The sequence below is a fragment of the Epinephelus fuscoguttatus genome, linkage group LG20 (assembly GCF_011397635.1).
Source record: "Epinephelus fuscoguttatus linkage group LG20, E.fuscoguttatus.final_Chr_v1".
Taxonomy (NCBI): domain Eukaryota; kingdom Metazoa; phylum Chordata; class Actinopteri; order Perciformes; family Serranidae; genus Epinephelus; species Epinephelus fuscoguttatus.
In genome coordinates, this window is record NC_064771.1 from 38584841 (window position 1) to 38604388 (window position 19548).

Genomic DNA, 19548 nt, shown 5'->3' on the forward strand with positions numbered 1-19548 from the left:
GTTTTTTTTCATGATTTCGGACGACATGCTATACTGTGATGTTTTTTCATGATTTTGGACGACATGCTATACTATGACGTTTTTCATGATTTTGGACGACATGCTATACTATGACGTTTTTCATGATTTTGGACGACATGCTATACTATGACGTTTTTTCATGATTTTGGACGACATGCTATACTATGACGTTTTTCATGATTTTGGACCACATGCTATACTATGACTTTTTTCATGATTTTGGACCACATGCTATACTATGACTTTTTTCATGATTTTGGACGACATGCTATACTATGACGAATTTTCACGATTTTGGACCACATGCTATACTATGACTTTTTTCATGATTTTGGACCACATGCTATACTATGACTTTTTTCATGATTTTGGACGACATGCTATACTATGACGAATTTTCACGATTTTGGACGACATGCTATACTATGACTTTTTTCACGATTTTGGACGACATGCTATACTATGACTTTTTTTCATGATTTTGGACGACATGCTATACTATGATGTTTTTTCATGATTTTGGACGACATGCTATACTTTGACTTTTTTCACGATTTTGGACGACATACTATACCATGACGAATTTCCATGATTTTGGACGACATACTATACTATGACATTTTTACATGGTTTCAGACGACATGCTATACTATGACGTTTTTTCATGATTTTGGACGACATGCTATACTATGACGTTTTTTCATGATTTTGGACGACATGTTATACTATGACGTTTTTCACGATTTTGGACAACATGCTATACCATGACGTATTTCCATGATTTTGGACGACATACTATACTATGACATTTTTACATGGTTTCAGACGACATGCTATACTATGACGAATTTTCATGATTTTGGACGACATGCTATCCTATGACGTTTTTCACGATTTTGGACGACATGCTATACTATGATGTTTTTACATGGTTTCAGACGACATGCTATACTATGACGAATTTTCATGATTTTGGACGACATGCTATACTATGACGTTTTTCACGATTTTGGACGACATGCTATACTATGACGTTTTTTCATGGTTTCGGACGACATGCTATACTATGATTTTTTTCATGATTTTGGACGACATGCTATACTATGACTTTTTCACGATTTTGGATGACATGCTATACTATGACTTTTTTTCAAGATTTTGGACCACATGCTATACTATGACGTTTTTTCACGATTTTGGACGACATGCTACGCTATACTATGACTTTTTTCATGATTTTGGACGACATGCTATACTATGACTTTTTTCACGATTTTGGACGACATACTATACTATGACGAATTTTCACGATTTTGGACGACGTGCTATACTATGACATTTTTTCATCATTTTTTACGACATGCTATACTATGACGAATTTCCATGATTTTGGACGACATACTATACTATCATGTTTTTACATGGTTTCAGACGACATGCTATACTATGACGTTTTTTCATGATTTTGGACGACATGCTATACTATGACGTTTTTTTCATGATTTTGGACGACATGCTATACTATGACGTTTTTTCATGATTTTGGACGACATGCTATACTATGACGTTTTTCACGATTTTGGACGACATGCTATACTATGATGTTTTTCACGATTTTGGACAACATACTATACTATGACTTTTTTTCATGATTTTGGACGACATGCTATACTATGACGTTTTTTTCATGATTTTGGACGACATGCTATACTATGACGTTTTTCATGATTTTGGACGACATGCTATACTATGACGTTTTTTTCATGATTTTGGACGACATGCTATACTATGACGTTTTTCACGATTTTGGACGACATACTATACTATGACGAATTTTCACGATTTTGGACGACATACTATACTATGACGAATTTTCACGATTTTGGACGACGTGCTATACTATGACTTTTTTTCATCATTTTTTACGACATGCTATACCATAACGAATTTCCATGATTTTGGACGACATACTATACTATCATGTTTTTACATGGTTTCAGACCACATGCTATACTATGACGTTTTTTCATGATTTTGGACGACATGCTATACTATGACTTTTTTCACGATTTTGGACGACATACTATACTATGACGAATTTCCATGATTTTGGACGACATACTATACTATCATGTTTTTACATGGTTTCAGACGACGTGCTATACTATGACGAATTTTCATGATTTTGGACGACATGCTATACTATGACTTTTTTTTCATGATTTTGGACGACATGCTATACTATGACGTTTTTCATGATTTTGGACCACATGCTATACTATGACGTTTTTCACGATTTTGGACGACATGCTATACTATGATGTTTTTCACGATTTTGGACAACATACTATACTATGACTTTTTTTCATGATTTTGGACGACATGCTATACTTTGACGTTTTTCACGATTTTGGACGACATGCTATACTATGACTTTTTTTTCATGATTTTGGACGACATGCTATACTATGACGTTTTTCATGATTTTGGACCACATGCTATACTATGACGTTTTTTCACGATTTTGGACGACATACTATACTATGACGAATTTTCACGATTTTGGACGACATACTATACTATGACGAATTTTCACGATTTTGGACGACGTGCTATACTATGACTTTTTTTCATCATTTTTTACGACATGCTATACCATAACGAATTTCCATGATTTTTGACGACATACTATACTATCAGGTTTTTACATGGTTTCAGCACACATGCTATACTATGACTTTTTTCACGATTTTGGACGACATACTATACTATGACGTTTTTCACGATTTTGGACAACATGCTATACCATGACGAATTTCCATGATTTTGGACGACATACTATACTATGATGTTTTTACATGGTTTCAGACGACATGCTATACTATGACGAATTTTCATGATTTTGGACGACATGCTATACTATGACGTTTTTCATGATTTTGGACCACATGCTATACTATGACGTTTTTCACGATTTTGGACGACATGCTATACTATGATGTTTTTCACGATTTTGGACAACATACTATACTATGACTTTTTTTCATGATTTTGGACGACATGCTATACTTTGACTTTTTTCACGATTTTGGACGACATACTATACTATGACGAATTTCTAAGATTTTGGACGACATGCTATACTATGACGTTTTTTCATGATTTTGGACGACTTGCTATACTATGACGTTTTTCACGATTTTGGATGACATGCTATACTATGACTTTTTTCACGATTTTGGACGACATACTATACTATGACGAATTTTCACGATTTTGGACGACGTGCTATACTATGACTTTTTTTCATCATTTTTTACGACATGCTATACCATAACGAATTTCCATGATTTTGGACGACATGCTATACTATGACTTTTTCACGATTTTGGACGACATGCTATACTATGACATTTTTTCACGATTTTGGACGACATGCTATACTATGACATTTTTTCACGATTTTGGACGACATGCTATACTATGACGAATTTTCAAGATTTTGGACGACATGCTATACTATGACGAATTTTCAAGATTTTGGACGACATGCTATACTATGACGTTTTTTCACGATTTTGGACGACATGCTATACTATGACGAATTTTCAAGATTTTGGACGACATGCTATACTATGACGTTTTTTCACGATTTTGGACGACATGCTATACTATGACATTTTTTCACGATTTTGGACGACATGCTATACTATGACTTTTTTCACGATTTTGGACGACATGCTATACTATGACGTTTTTTCACGATTTCGGACGACATGCTATACTATGACATGTTTTCATAATTTTGGACGACATGCTATACTATGACATGTTTTCATAATTTTTGACTACATGCTATACTACGACATTTTTATATCATTTTTGACGCTATACGATACCATGACATTTTTAATGAAATTTTGATAACATTTTTTTTTTCCCCCGTTAAAGGGGTTTTTTTGGGGAGTTTTTCCTTATCCGCTGTGAGGGTCATAAGGACAGAGGGATGTCGTATGCTGTAAAGCCCTGTGAGGCAAATTGTGATTTGTGATACTGGACTTTATAAATAAAATTGAATTGAATTGAATATTGTACTATGAAATTTTTGTGAAATTTTGATGAGATACTTTACTAGGACATTTCTCATAACATTTTGATGACATACTATACTATGACATTTTTCATAAATTTTTTTATGACATATTATACTACGATATTTTTTAGCCAGCTGTTACCGTAGCACATTAATGTGCATTATCTGTGGAAATGGCACATTTTACAGTCACATATAGGTGTAATTTTTAGGGGTCCACATAATTTTGGCCATGTGATGCGTTATGTTTGTGTTTATCAGACTGCATGTTTAACCCCTTAAAACCTTTAAAAAGCTACAAAAATTAAGTAAAAAAACCCCCCAAAACATTCGTGCTGTCTAACACTGCACATCAGACAATACACAGCTGTAAGTACTTACAGGAGTCCTCAATCTTTATGAGGGGGTTCGTCAAGATGGGTGTGATGGGTGCTGAAGGGACAGTCTGAGGTGACTGAGGGGGGGTGACAACAGGGGAGGGGATGGAGGGGCTGCCTGAGGTACTTCCCTCTGCTTCCTTCCCCTTCTCCCTCTACAGAGGAGCCCCAGCAAAGGAAATGAAAAGCATGCAACAAAAATACACGTGATGGCATCAACAGAAATCAAAATGCAACATAACCAAATGAAGAAACAAAGATAATGACATCAAATCAATAAGTAATGATAAAGTCAGCAGGATGGACAAGATGGAAGCTTCAACAAAAGAGGGAGAAAAGCACCGAACTCAGGGAGGGAAAGATGAGATGAATGACGTGGCGGTGGAGTTTAAGCTCTTAAAATGGCTGTTGTTGTGTGTGACGTGGGTAATATCAGTGCTGATGACTTAACTTTGAAATGTTGCAGTGTGGGTTATAAAAGGTCTACTGGCCTTATCAAAACCTAGCTGGTGAAGGCTGCAGAACTCGCAATCAAAAAAACAAAACACTTAAACACACTGAAAACTTTTGATGTTTTGAGTGAAATCTGTTACAGACGAATGACAAAAGTGTTTTTTCTGAAGTAGGTGTGAAATCTGTGAACCACCACAACAAATCAGCTGATTCTATTTCAGTCTTAAGCAATGAATAGAATCGTTCACCTTATTCAATATTTTGCACGCTCCATTCTCTTCGTTTTAAAAACCTCACAGCTGTCTTCATTTATAAACATATATTTTTCATATTTTAATTGCAAATTTTTACTTTATATTTATAATTCTTAACTTGATGCACTTCATTAAATTTATCACAGTGTTAGTTCAGACAGGACACGATGTCAAGCTCAGCTCACATCCCAGCTACATCAGCCGATCTTCAACTGATGGATCAGCTGATTGATAAAGGGAGTCAGCTGATAGATCACATGATTCCATTCTATGCAATCAATTGACAAATCTCATTAAGGGCGCCCTATTTAAACTGCTCTGACCTGCCTCCTGTTGCTGCTTCCTCTGCAAGCTGCTTTGCAACCTGCCTCCACCCCAGCTCCTCCTTTTCAGGCTGTGTCTGACTCATCAATGTCATTTCTGTTTGTCACTGATGCTGCTCTGCTCTGATCCTAAGGGGCCTTTGCTGCTGTTCTCTCTGCCTTAGGCTTTCCATGTATGCGCATGGAAGGGCAGAGAGGCACCAGAACAGAGCCATATCACCAAATATAATATTGCAAATGGAAATAAAGTTTTCTTTGACTAAAGCGTTCCCGACTGAACTTCTTTTATCTTACTATGTTTATTGACACCGTTACACACCAAAATACAAAAGGAAATTCTTTGTATGTGAACATCTTCTTGGCAATAAACCTGATCCTGACTCCATCTTGCTTTGCTAACGATGCTAATCTAACTGTTAGAAAAGCTGTATAAATACCACACATTTAGTTTCCTTGATACAACCCTGATATCATTTCATAGTATTTTATTTTGTATTATAGTAAATAATCACTACAGAGGTGACTGTCCTGTGATGTGTTATCTTTGACACTGATTTCTGTTGAATCTATAAAAAATATTAAGTGTAACCAAAAAGACAGATTTTCTTCATGGAAAAACTTTCAGAGGATGTGCATGTGCTCATTTCAGCACTGAGCACTCTTCCTTAAGCTGCACACAACCTCCAAAACAGGCCAGACTGTATATCTAAATGATCTGCTGCTCATGCTGTGTTTCAGCTACTGCAACTTTTTGTAAAGATGAGCAAACTCTGCAGCTTTTCAGATAAAAGCTTTGGCCATGAAAACAGTAAAACTGGCAGGATATGATCAATGAAAAAGGGCAACAATGACACACTAATAATCAAAACTCAATCTCGTGTTTTCAACGTGGAGTTTGGTTGTGAGGCTTTTACCTTTCTCTGTCCACCTCCAGGGACGTGGCCGATGTTGTCAAGAGAGCCGATCTTAGACTGAACTTTGAACTCAAGCTTCTCGTTTTTGATCTCGATATTTCCACCGCCTGATGAAAACAGGATATACAGCACCATTTTTAATAGGTTAAAGAAATACACAGAAACGTGTAAAAGTTTCAACATGTCGATTATATGTTTGTTCTTTCTGTTATATCAATAAAGAGAGAAGTGACTTGAGAAGACAATATAAACAAATATTAAGAGGCTTATAAAAAGCGTAAGGTCAGTGGTGGGAAACATCGTTTTTATTTGGTTTTGCAGGACATCACAAACACAGACGTACCTGGCTTATGACGAATGTTGTCTTTCGATCCACATTTCGACTGAACGTTGGTCAGATCGATCTTTTTGTGCACAATCTGAACCTGTGAAGGCGACAAAACAGAGAGCAGAGACACACAGCTTTAATTTAACAGTAACACACATCAGTGTAAACTCAGACTGCATGCAACTACAGAGGAACTGACACTAGAGACTTTGCCTGTTAGTCTTCTACAACTGTCACCAGGAAGGAAACATAGTTTAATAAAACACTACATGACACACGTGAAGACAAACTGAGTTAGATATTAAAGAATCTGTGACTGTTCTTTATAAAAGAAATGATCCAGTTTCTTTTTAAAGATGTTTAATGATAATTGATCATACTCTGCATTCTTTAGCTGCTGGTGTTGATGTAGATAAGACGCCATATTTCTCATCACAGTGTCTCATCTCTCCTGTCATGGCTGATTGTGTGCTAACACAAAGCGCTCAGTCTCTGAGCTGAGGTCATCTCAGTGCTCGTCACAGCAGGCACAGTTTGGACACAGACTCTTTGTTACTGAGCAGAATCTCCCTCTGCTTTATGACACCATTAATGTCCTTCACCACGAGGGAATTAAAGATTTCTTGTAATGCATTTTCTTATCAGATCTTGGGACCTGAGGCACGGACGAGTTGGAGTCAAAACTGGAACACAGACAGGATTCATGCATGTTTGTTTGAGGGGCCAGTTTGGGTGCTAAAACTTTCTGATCACAGTCAAACTGACAAGCACAGATTCAACAGAGTTATCAGGCGTACAGAAGACCATGAGCATTGCATAACGCTGTTAGCACTGTTAGCACCACGAGCACCAAACCAGTCAAAAGACTCCAGTTTATAGACACAAATTAAAATCTAACAGTCAGTACAGACAAAGAGAAACTACTGCGGAGCAAACAGCTCTGCAGTTTCTCTCACTTCTCTTAAATCAAGAGGACGTATCTGTTGCTGCTGCCTTTTATTACATCACATATTTACTCATGTCTTGCACTGTCATTTGTATTATTCAAATACTTTTATTGATTTTAACTGCACTGCAACTTTATTCTTGTATTTTTATCTTTGCACCTCTTGCTATTTTTAATAGTGATTTTTTCAAGTAAAGGTCCTACACTGACAGTATTACTTAAGTAAAACATTCTAAAAAAGCAGACGTATTTAAGGGGAAACTTTAATTAATGTAGCAAGCAAAAAGTACAATATTTAAATTTAATAAAATACAGAAAATGTGAAATTTTAAAGTTAAATGTGTATTTAAAGTACTGGAGTGACTGTTCTGTGGTCACATTGCAGTGCTGCTCTGTGGTTTGGTGCTGCTCTGTGGTTTGATGCTGCTCTGTGGTTTGATGCTGCTCTGTGGTTTGGTGCTGCTCTGTGGTTTGGTGCTGCTCTGTGGTTTGGTGCTGCTCTGTGGTTTGGTGCTGTTCTGTGGTTTGGTGCTGCTCTGTGGTTTGGTGCTGCTCTGTGGTTTGATGCTGTTCTGTGGTTTGGTGCTGCTCTGTGGTTTGGTGCTGCTCTGTGGTTTGGTGCTGCTCTGTGGTTTGATGCTACTCTGTGGTTTGGTGCTGCTCTGTGGTTTGATGCTACTCTGTGGTTTGATGCTGCTCTGTGGTTTGATGCTACTCTGTGGTTTGGTGCTGCTCTGTGGTTTGATGCTACTCTGTGGTTTGATGCTGCTCTGTGGTTTGATGCTACTCTGTGGTTTGGTGCTGCTCTGTGGTTTGATGCTACTCTGTGGTTTGGTGCTGCTCTGTGGTTTGGTGCTGCTCTGTGGTTTGATGCTACTCTGTGGTTTGGTGCTGCTCTGTGGTTTGATGCTACTCTGTGGTTTGGTGCTGCTCTGTGGTTTGATGCTACTCTGTGGTTTGGTGCTGCTCTGTGGTTTGGTGCTGCTCTGTGGTTTGATGCTACTCTGTGGTTTGGTACTGCTCTGTGGTTTGATGCTGTTCTGTGGTTTGGTGCTGCTCTGTGGTTTGGTGCTGCTCTCTGGTTTGGTGCTACTCTGTGGTTTGGTGCTGCTCTGTGGTTTGGTGCTGCTCTGGTTTGGTGCTGCTCTGTGGTTTGGTGCTGCTCTGTGGTTTGGTACTGCTCTGTGGTTTGATGCTGTTCTGTGGTTTGGTGCTGCTCTGTGGTTTGGTGCTACTCTGGTTTGGTGCTGCTCTGTGGTTTGGTGCTGCTCTGGTTTGGTGCTGCTCTGTGGTTTGGTGCTACTCTGTGGTTTGGTGCTACTCTGGTTTGGTGCCACTCTGTGGTTTGGTGCTACTCTGGTTTGGTGCTGCTCTGTGGTTTGGTGGTTTGGTGCTACTCTGTGGTTTGGTGCCACTCTGTGGTTTGGTGCTACTCTGGTTTGGTGCTGCTCTGTGGTTTGGTGGTTTGGTGCTACTCTGTGGTTTGGTGCTACTCTGTGGTTTGGTGCTACTCTGGTTTGATGCTGCTCTGTGGTTTGGTGGTTTGGTGCTGCTCTGGTCGTCAGTATGAAATGCTCAGGCCTGTGTATTAATGATAAACCTGTTAATAGGAGATGTTAACAGTGCTGGAGTATCGAGGTCAGAAGGGTTGAACACACACAGGAGGTTTTTCGTGCACGCTGACATCCTGCTCCTTTGTGAGGATGCATTCAGGAGAAGCAACAAGAAGAAGGGTTTTTGGCAACAGCTGCATACCTGCAGCCTGCCACGGGCCAAATCCCTTATCTACTCACATTGCCACCACCGGGTACATGTTTTATATTATCTTTGGAGCCACATCGGGACTGCACATTGCTTAAGTCCAGCTTCTTATCAAGAATTTGTACCTGGAAAGTTGATATAAAAGACGGTTATCCTGGAGGAAGCATCAGCAGCAGAGCTGCGAGTGAGCACCAGTGCTGGAGAGGAAATTAGATGGTGCAGGGACCAGTTAGAGGCTCGGGGGAGCGAGGCCTAACCGGGGAACGTGGCTGATTAAAGAGGACGGGGAGGGACTTGTGTGATGATCTTAACTGCAGAGATACTCAAGACTCTCCAGATGAGGAGATTCCTCCTCACTTCACCACCTGCGGGTACATGTTTGACACTGTCTTCAGACTGCACAGCACTATAATCCCCCGTCAGGCCAAGTGTTTCAGAGGTTTTTAAACTGTGAGCTGTGACAGGTCACGCTCTGATGACACTTTAAACCCGTTAGCTCCAGATTAGTGTCAAAAGTTTCAACACAGACACATAATACACACATTTTTAGTTTCAGCATGACTTGCACTTTTTAAGGACATTATTATCTTCAGTGTCAATCATGACTGAACATCCACAAATCAGCTTAGAAATGATTAAAAACACACTCGTTATAACTGCAGAACCTGCCTGAGAATCATCATCATTTTAGGTTTTCTTCAGTATCAGAGTAACCAGGTGATAGTTACCTGTACGTTCATGACTACACTGCACACAGGAGCTGCTAATGGCTGATTCTGCATACATTAATAATGCCAATTTGCAAAACTCTCACTCATCTCTGGGTCATAGCTCAATCAGACCTGAGCACACAGAATTAATTCATATATTTTTAGACTCAAACTTTCTGAGGACATCGTTGTTGTTTTCGATGTCTATCAGTAAATAATGTCCATAAATCTGTTTAGAGAAAGACAGTCCTTAACTGCAGAACATTTTTATGTTTTCTTTGCCACCAAAGTAATCCAGTAACTGTTGTCTGTGCATCCATTAGCACGCTGCAAACAGGAGCTGCTAACAGCCACATCAGCACACTTTTAATAGTGTCAATTTGCAAAACTCTATCTCCTACGCTGAGTCATAACTCCATCAAATCTGAGCACAGACATGACACATACATTTTTAGATTCAACGTGAGTCACACTTCCTGAGAACATCATTTGTCTCCGGCGTCCAACATCAACAAACGTCCATGAATCAGCTTCGAAAAAAGGACAATCCTGAACTGCAGAACTTCATCATCATGTTTTTAGGTTTTCTTCAGCTCCAATGAATTCCAGTAACAGTTGTCTGGACATGTGCGAGTAGACTACCAACAGGAGCTGCTACGAGCTAATTCAGCACACTTTTAATGGCGCCACTTTGCCGAGATGTCAACAAATTAATGCTAAAGAGACGAGGTTAGATATTTGTGTTGAAACACACAGCCACAGTGTCAGAGTTTAAAAACCCCTGAAGTATTTAAACCTGGAGGAATTAAAGCCCACTCTCCATTTGAGGGTTGGTTTTGATGATCATAACTGCAGAGATACTCAAAACTGGTGTTGAGTTCATCCCTTAAGTTACTCACATTGCCGCCACCAGGTACATGTTTCACATTGTCTTTGGAGCCACACTTAGACTGGACATTACTATAGTCCACCTTCAGGTCAAGGATTTTAACCTGGAAATGTGCAGAGGTAAGGGGAGGAGACCGTTACGCTGTGACACTACTGTAATTACAGGAAGCCTTCTGTTAATAAGAAAAATTAGCGTTGAAGAGATGATTGCACCAAAAATAAAGTAGCTTTACTGTATTTGTAAAAACATACAGTTCACTATCTGAAGAGGACTGACACGCTGCATTGTTGAATTGTGAACTTTCCTCTACTTGTGTCAGAGACATCATTCACGTGAGCTCAGAAGGAAATACAAATTAGGAAAATGACATCAGAAGTCAAACACAAGACTCCTCACCTTGCCTCCACCAGGCGTGTGCTTTATGTTGTCTTTAGATCCACAACGAGCTTGGACATTGGCCAAGTCCAGCTTCTTATCGAGGATTTGGACCTGCAAAGTGCGGGAAGACAAATAAAACTCCTGATCAGAACAGCCTCAGCAGGAAGGGATCAGACCCCGAGGAGGAAATAAGATATTAGAGGGATGAAGACTCAAGGCATATTAGGATTCATTTCATTAAAGATGACATCCATAACTTTTTTATGTTTGTGTTATTGCTGTTTCAGCTGTTACTGCTGTGGATATTAGTGCATAAAAATATAAATACTGTGCAAAATGTGACACTTCAGGTGCACAGCTCTGCTTTAAGATGTTACTGAGATCCAACAAGCTGTGTTTTAAATCAGAGGAATACTGGAATCTCCAAACTGGTTTTCTGTCCGTCATCACACACAAATGACCAAATGAGTCATATAATTACTGATAAAATGCTAGACGCAGTGGACTTTTGGTTAAAGCTGAGGTAGGCAGTTTAATTACGGCATCACTGGGCAGAAATCCCATTATAAACTTTGTGCATGTTGCAATTCATGTAGTCTGAAAGAAAACTTCTGCACTTCCTCTCGGCTAGACGGCAGATTTTGGCCAATCACAGGTCACTTTACAGAGAGGGGGCATTCCTATTGGCTGTGCTACAACTGCACATGCACGTGCACGTCCCTTCAGTGAAAGCCTGATGCAATGGTGTATAATCTTGCAGAGAAAGTTGCTATTCCAGCATTTGCAACAATTGCCTACACTCCTCTTTGAGTTAGCTGCTAACAGATACTTCGGTGGCACGCATAACACACCACCAAACGTCACACCAGTCCTGTCCTGCCAGCCGTCCACTTTACACAGATGTCAATCTGGCGCTGTTTCTACCTCTGATATTAAAGGTTAGACAACTCTGTCCCCCTTATTCTGCAATCATACCTTTAATACAGAACTGCAAGGTGAGTAACGGTGCAAAATGTCCACCTTGAACAGGCTGTGTGAAAGGGTTGGACGATAAATTAAGTAAAACACGTGTCAGTATCAGTGTTTTGGAGATGGAGAATCACAGTGTGTCCTCCACCCCACTCCCAGCTGCTGCAGACCACCTCGCCAGGAGGACAGCAGGCAGCAGTTTGAGAGATGGACCTTAGGTTGGTGGCTGTAGTGGTTTGAACTGGGGCAGTGCAACCCCCCTAGCAGCGGGTCTAACCTGTGTAACGGCAGCAACAGAAAGTTTGCTGATCCCGCGTGGAGTTGGGGTTGTCTAATTCTGGCTAAAGCCTTGAGTGACACTGTGTTCTCTGTCACACTCACCGCTGCTACAGAGAGATGGACCCCAAGCCAGCAGCCACAGCAACCCAAATCAAGCCAGCGCAAACCCCAGCTCCTGTGAGCCAGACCACTTTGAGTCCCAGCTGGAACTTTCTGTTGCTGCTGTTACACAGGTTAGACTCGGTACTGGGGGCTTGCGCTGACCCGGATCAAGCCACTACAGTCGTCAACCTCAGGTCCATCTCCCCAAGTTAGTGAAGACTCTCAGTCATCCAAGTCATGGTAATCTTGGCCGTTGGCATCACATGTGAGACGCTGACCCACCGGCCATCATGTGTGTCTGAAGGTCAGAGCTCTGACCCCAACAACTCTGTCAGGGTTCACACCCACACAGAGCTTAAAGCCTGTGACTCAACACCAGTCCGTTAGAACTGAAGAAGCCTCTTGGATGAGAGGTGAAACGTCTTCAAGAACTTAAGCAAGTCTTGTTGCCTACGATATAGCACTTAAGATTGTTGCACTCAAGTTGCTGCCTGCTCTCCTCCAGGCAAAGAAGCACGTAGTGGCGGGCAGTGAGGCGGAGGGACGGTGGCTAATGTTAGCTAGCTAATTCATTTGTGCTTTGATAAACAGAAAGGAAGAGCAGGGCAAGGAGGGGCTGAGCACATGGAGACACTGGGTTACTGTATGAAGTGTGCGTATGGCTGTGGTCATCTGGTGGGAGGGGCTTAGGACAGAGAGGGAGGAGCTGCAGGAGGAGGGTGTGTTTTCAAATTCTGCTGTTTAATTCCAGACTGCTGCCTACCCCAGCTTTAACTGCACCTGAGCTTTCAGTGAACTAAGAGCTAGTCCATCTTCTTTTCATGGTTTATAAAAATGGAGAGCAAAAATAAAAAGAGCACTTTCTTTTTTGTTTTTACCAAACGTTGGTTCTGATGATCATAACTGCAGAGATACTCAAGAGTCTGGTGTTGAGTTCATCCCTCAGTTACTCACATTGCCGCCACCAGGTACATGTTTCACATTGTCTTTGGAGCCACACTTAGACTGGACATTACTATAGTCCACCTTCTGATCAAGGATTTGTACCTGAAAAAATGAAAACGTCAGCTTTTAGATTTCTGAGTGGAGACGACGGTTTGACACATGAGCTGTGAAGCCTGAGAGAAAATGGAGGCTACTGATTCAGAGACAGCTGTTAGCTCGTGTTGTGTAACATGCAGGTCAAGGTGATATCATGTCAGAGAAGAAGAGAGGGGGCCGCTACACACTGTTCCTCTCATTTCCTGTCAAAAACAGAAATCGCTGTATTCAGTGATGAATATTTGTCTCTGTTTTCATCTCTTCTTCTCTTTAATCTATCTGACATTTAAACATCAGGAACATAAAAACTCTTTAAGTTAAATGATCTGATTTTGGTCCATAAATATCACAACACAAGATTTCTCTCAATTTCAGCAGTAAGACATCAAACACGTGACTGCAGCCTCCACAGAATTAGAACAAAGACTTGGCAGAGATTTTAATGCTAAAATGGACCTCACACACACACACACACACACACACACACACACTTAAAGCACATTGTCCTATCTATCAGACAGCACTTGGCAGATTGGAGTTTGATTGGCTGATTCAAATATCAGTGGGTGGAGCCAATTTTGAGACCTTTAATTGACGAAGCAGATCCAGAGTCAAAAGTAAAGAGGTCACGTGTCACTATGGATGGCGTCATGTACACACACAGCATGATGCACATGCAACACACATTCCTGCTGCCAGCTTCATGCTATTCTGGTGTCCCACATGTAATGTAGTATGATCACCATCAACTTTTATATCACGGTGTACCTTGAGTCTGGAATATGGCTGCAACCATAGCGCAGTGCTTTCAACTGTTGTGCAGAAGAAGTGCAGCCCTAGTTGTATTAATGTCATGTGTCTTTTATCAGGTAACGCCAAACACTGTGAGCTGTCTGATGGTAAGTGAGAGGTGATGTTGAGTGTCAGGAGACGTCTGGATCTGCCCGTCGATGTTCAGTCTTTCTACTAAGATTCTTTCTGCCTCTGAAGCTGGAACTAAACCTCCACCCTGCAGACTACAGCCGAGGCTCTGCCTTCATGCAGTATGAGGTGCACCAACAGCTGGAGTCACAGTCAGGTTACCTTTCCACCTCCCGGCTGGTGTTTGATGTTGTCTGTGGAGCCGATCTTGGACTTGACGTGCTTCAGGTCCGGCATGGGCGCCGCAGCAGCCAGGGGGGCCGGTGAGCGGGTCTTCAGCGAGCCCGGGGATTTGGGCGTAGAACGCACCACCGCGACCTTCTTCACTTTGTTGGCCTCGGCCGCCGCCTTCGCAGACAGCGCTTGGCTAGCGGGAGATTTTGGAGTGCCAGGGCTGCTCTGTCCACTCTTATCTTAAGCAATCAGAGAAGCGACGGGGTTCAGAGGTTTTAGACACGTCAAACAGTGGATGAAAGGAAAATAATGAACCAAAATAAAAGACTAGGAGCTCTGGTGACTAGAAGCTGACCAAGTTTGATCCAGGACTGGATCAGACTGTGGCGTGGTGGCCATGCGAGGCTACAAGTGACCTCTAATGATTTGTGCGTTTCTTTTTTTCCTTTGTTTTACCTTTGTCATTTTTTGGAGTGGGCGGTTTCTTGGCACTAGCTGCATCACAAAAAATATGACACATCATAAGTGATCCTTAAATCGTTCTCCTTATAAAAAACACAGAAATGAAAAGAATTCAAATTAAATGAAGAATAAATGTTGCGTTTCGGTTGCGTACCTGGTTGAGCTGCAGTTCTGGCAGTTTTGGCTGCTGGAGTTTGAGACTTGGCACCAGCTCCACTCTGGAAATCAACCAAACAGACGAATGGTATTTAGTTTTTGCAGAGACTTTTAAACCAGAAAGCTTCTTTTATTCAAGTGCGAGTGATCAAATCACGTGTGGAGACAGTAATCACACAAATGTTGCTCTGATCTGGTCGAGCAAATGAGTGTTTGACTGTAATGAGTGATGAATGGATGAAACTTTGCTTCATGTTTATGGTGACAAACAAAAGAAGAAATCAGTGCAGGTTTGGATGCATCATTATTTGCTTCACCTCTCAGACAGACAGGACAACTGAGCATCCATCGATCCTCTTTCAGAACCTGAACTCAGGTCTGAGCTCTCAGGTCTGTACTTACTCCGGGCTGCCTGGGCCCCATGCCGCCGGTTTTTACGGGGATGGCGCTGGGGCCGTTTCGGGAGGAAGCGTGTGTTTTGTTGCCCTTGGTGACTACAGATGGTCTTTTAAGGGATGAGGTTGGTTCGGTGGCAGTTTGAATCTTTTTCATGAGGAGGGAAAAAATGAATGAAAAAAGAAAAGTTCTAATGAAAACAAACATAAAACAGAGAAATGATTGAACAAATGAAAAATGATGGAAAAGAATGAATGTGAACGTTAAGGGATTAGTCTGGTTTACTACAACTTGGGTCTTAGTTTTATGGTCTTGGTAGACTTTTTGTACCACTTTGGAGCGCAGCGACACCACAAACACAAAGTCTGACGGGAAAAGAAACACACAACAAATGCTCCAAACTGGTGCAACTGAGCATTTTAACATCTTTTAGTTCATTGTTTTGGTTTTCTGGTCCAGAGCTTTACTGATAGGCTTCACTCTCAGCGCTCTCATGGCGTCGTTTTATGGAGTAAAAGCTCTAAAAAGCCACTGTACACCACCTACTGGGTGGGAAACAGCAGACAGAAACAGACAAAGAGACTTAAAGAGCATTTAACAGCTAAAGAGACAGATATTTTCCTCAGGAGCAGGCGGAGACCAAAAACAGAACTAAAAAAGAGTCAATATTGGTCTTACATTCATCAGGTGGACGCAAACACAAAGACTAATGAATCATGTTGCTCTTTAACTCCTGGATGTGTAAACAAACAACTGTTTGCTAACGAGCTCAACAAAACAACTCAAGAGCCCAAAAGTGGCGGCGCAGTGGTGCAGTGGTTAGCACTGTCGCATCATAGCCAGAGGGCTCCAGGGTCGAACCCAGGGTGAAGGAGCCCTTCTGTGCAGAGTTTGCATGTTCTCCCTGTGTCAGCGTGGGTTTCCTCCAGGTGCTCTGACATGTTCTCCCTGTGTCAGCGTGGGTTTCCTCCAGGTGCTCCGACATGTTCTCCCTGTGTCACGTGCAGCATCATCAACAGCTCCTCCCACAAATCATCAACAGCCCCTCCCGTTGCAGAAGGCCGCCTTGTTCTGTTTAAACCAAAAGGGTTCCACCAATATGTCTACCCTACGAGGTGGAAAATTGGGCACCTTGATCAACTCGCCAGTCCGGCTCTGTGTGTCTAAACGCTCGCAGCTTGCCGGCAAAACGGCCCAACATTCACCGAAAATCTGGCAGTGTAAAAGGAGCTAACGTCTCAAAACTACGACCAATCAGAGTTCAGTTTAACCAGATTATCTGAGGCAAACAGTGAAAATGAGGAAATATTCTTCACTGCACAGCAAAACGTGTGTGTACAAACTACAGAAAGCTTTGTTGGCCTTCATTTTCTCTTCTAACAATGATTTTCTAACCTGGAGGTTTTAATACAGCCCCTGACTGAATGTGTGTCGCTGCAGTGTCGTCACGTCTCCAGATCAATGGAGCAATAACTGATAGAAAAGATGGACAAAGCTACAAAAACATGCTCCAAGTTGTAATAAACCAGAATTATGCCTTTAATAAAAGAAATGGTGATAACGCTCCTGGTACGTACCTTATCTGCAGAGCCGTTATCCATCTTTGCTTGAGCTGCAGACACAAGAGAGAAGCAGATTATGAGATTTTAAATTTGATATTTCTCTTTTTTTTTTCTTTATTTCCACCCAGGTGAAATAAATGATTTTGCTGCCAAGTGTGTGCCTGAACACATTCACATGGCAAAGAAATGAAACCAAATCAAATGTTGGTGTTATGCAGCATGCATCGTGACACAAAGTGCTCGTGGAAACCAAAAAGTGGATTTTTTTTTTTCAGGGGGCCGCATAACCAGCAGAGTGAGCAGAGATGGAGACATGAAAGAAAAAGTGGGGAGGGAGGACAACAAGCTTCTCCTCGGGTCAAAGTTAACGTCCAATAGAGAAAAAAGTCGGAAGGAGAGTGCAGCATGACAAACAGTAGAAGCTGCGCTGTAAAAGAAACAAGTGGAAGGAGTTAAAACTGAAGAGGACTCTGAAGTTTGGTGAACATGACAGCAAACAGACCTTTGAAAACGGGGACTGGCACCAAAGACTTTCTGGCTGCAGAGCTTTGGGGGGGAGTTTTCTGGAGCTCGACGGTACCGGTGGTCTGAACCACACTCATGCTCCTCATGTCTGAGTCATTAGAAATGTCAGGCTTTGAATGGTCGGCCCTGTGTAACGATGAGTCACTGCTGCTGCTTTCAGCTGCCGTGTCAGTTGGCATTTTAGTTAAAAGGCTCTCGTTCTCGGAAACGTTCCTGCTGCTGTGAGGATCTTCTGAATGAGAGTCAAAGCGTGACAGACTTTGGGTGTGTTGTGTTTCTGGGATGATTTTGGACTTTAGAGCGCCTCCATCTTGTTCAGAGATGAGCTCCTCTACTTGAGTGAAGCTTCTGTCTCCGATGGATGTCAGGTCTTCCAACGCTGCGCTGCGAACTAAAGACACCCCGGACAGATTGCTTATTTCAGTCAGGCACTCTGAGGCATCCAGGCTGATTGCCCTCTGAGAATCCCCGGCTCCGGTCCGCTCAGGGCTCCTCCCGCCGGCCGGTACATCCCGTCTTATCTCCGCCCCGCAGCCGAGGTCTTCAGAGGCCCATAAAGAGTCACTTAGCCGCTTCCCACACTCCTCCACCGCCTCATTTCCTGTGTCCGGGGAGCAGGAAGCTCCCATGAAGTCACTGCCCTCCCAAGCGGCTCCGTCTACAGCAGGATTTGACCCGTCGCCCGCAAACGCAAACTCACTGCAGACTCCAGTACCAGGCTTTTCTAATTTGTTTGGAAAGCAGATTAATGGTGACATTCACAGCACTTGTTTTCCATCTCCCCATTGAAACAAAAAAATAATCAAAGAAGAGAAAAGAACTGGACAAAGAAATGACGTCCGTGAGGAAAATAAAACACACGATTTGAACTAACCAGAAACACTGAGTGAGCTATAAAAGGTGGAGATGCAAGACGTGATCAGTGGTGCTTCACATGAAAATAAAATGAGATGGAAATGGACAGTAATGCATCACACTGGGTGACAGACGACAGATGATGCATTCCAGTGAACACAATAAACAACGGACCACTAAGATATTCAGTTTCATCATAAAGAATAAAAAAGTGATTAAAATAAGAAACAAGTGTTTCCTCCTCTCCTGTCTGACGGTAACATAGTGCACCCCCCAAATAACCTCAACTTTAAGCTCAGTGTCTGCAGCTGTAAGAAGTGCATGTTTACAGTATGAAGTCTGGAGTGTCACACCACAACAATGTTTAATCTATACAGCGTAAAGTAAAAAATACTTCACGTATTTTTCATTTAAATGATGTATTAATGAACTCAGAGTAAAAAATATATAAAATATATCATCAGATTTGCAAATGAATAATTATATGTCCTCGTCACTACATTTACGTCACAGTTTCATCATCGCTTTAGTTTAAAGACTTGTAGGCAAAATGAAGTCCCGCCCACACAGCACCATCAGGAGCTCTGATTGGTCAGACTCCTGCCAACACACACCAGCTGACCAATTAAAGCTCCAGGTGCCAACTCTTAGTTCAAGCG

At 41.7% G+C, this 19548-nt stretch overlaps 1 protein-coding gene across 24 annotated transcripts in view; it reads right to left on the bottom strand.

Annotated features, from left to right (window-relative positions):
* mapta (microtubule-associated protein tau a) overlaps window positions 1-19548 on the bottom strand; it is a 58402-nt gene that overhangs the window by 7161 nt on the left and 31693 nt on the right. For 6 of the 24 annotated variants that reach the window (XM_049562801.1, XM_049562799.1, XM_049562788.1 and 3 more), the window contains 11 exons: window positions 17525-17559; window positions 15954-16094; window positions 15550-15613; window positions 15390-15428; window positions 14922-15172; window positions 13752-13844; window positions 11466-11558; window positions 11080-11172; window positions 9503-9595; window positions 6779-6860; window positions 6436-6542 (listed from right to left, as the gene is read on the bottom strand). In XM_049562801.1, coding sequence (XP_049418758.1) covers window positions 6436-6542; window positions 6779-6860; window positions 9503-9595; window positions 11080-11172; window positions 11466-11558; window positions 13752-13844; window positions 14922-15172; window positions 15390-15428; window positions 15550-15613; window positions 15954-16094; window positions 17525-17559 — 1091 coding nt within the window. Of the gene's footprint in view, window positions 1-4495; window positions 4647-6435; window positions 6543-6778; window positions 6861-9502; window positions 9596-11079; window positions 11173-11465; window positions 11559-13751; window positions 13845-14921; window positions 15173-15389; window positions 15429-15549; window positions 15614-15953; window positions 16095-17524; window positions 17560-19548 lie in introns of all 24 variants that reach the window. The other 18 variants (XM_049562810.1, XM_049562797.1, XM_049562811.1 and 15 more) reach the window with 11 other exon arrangements.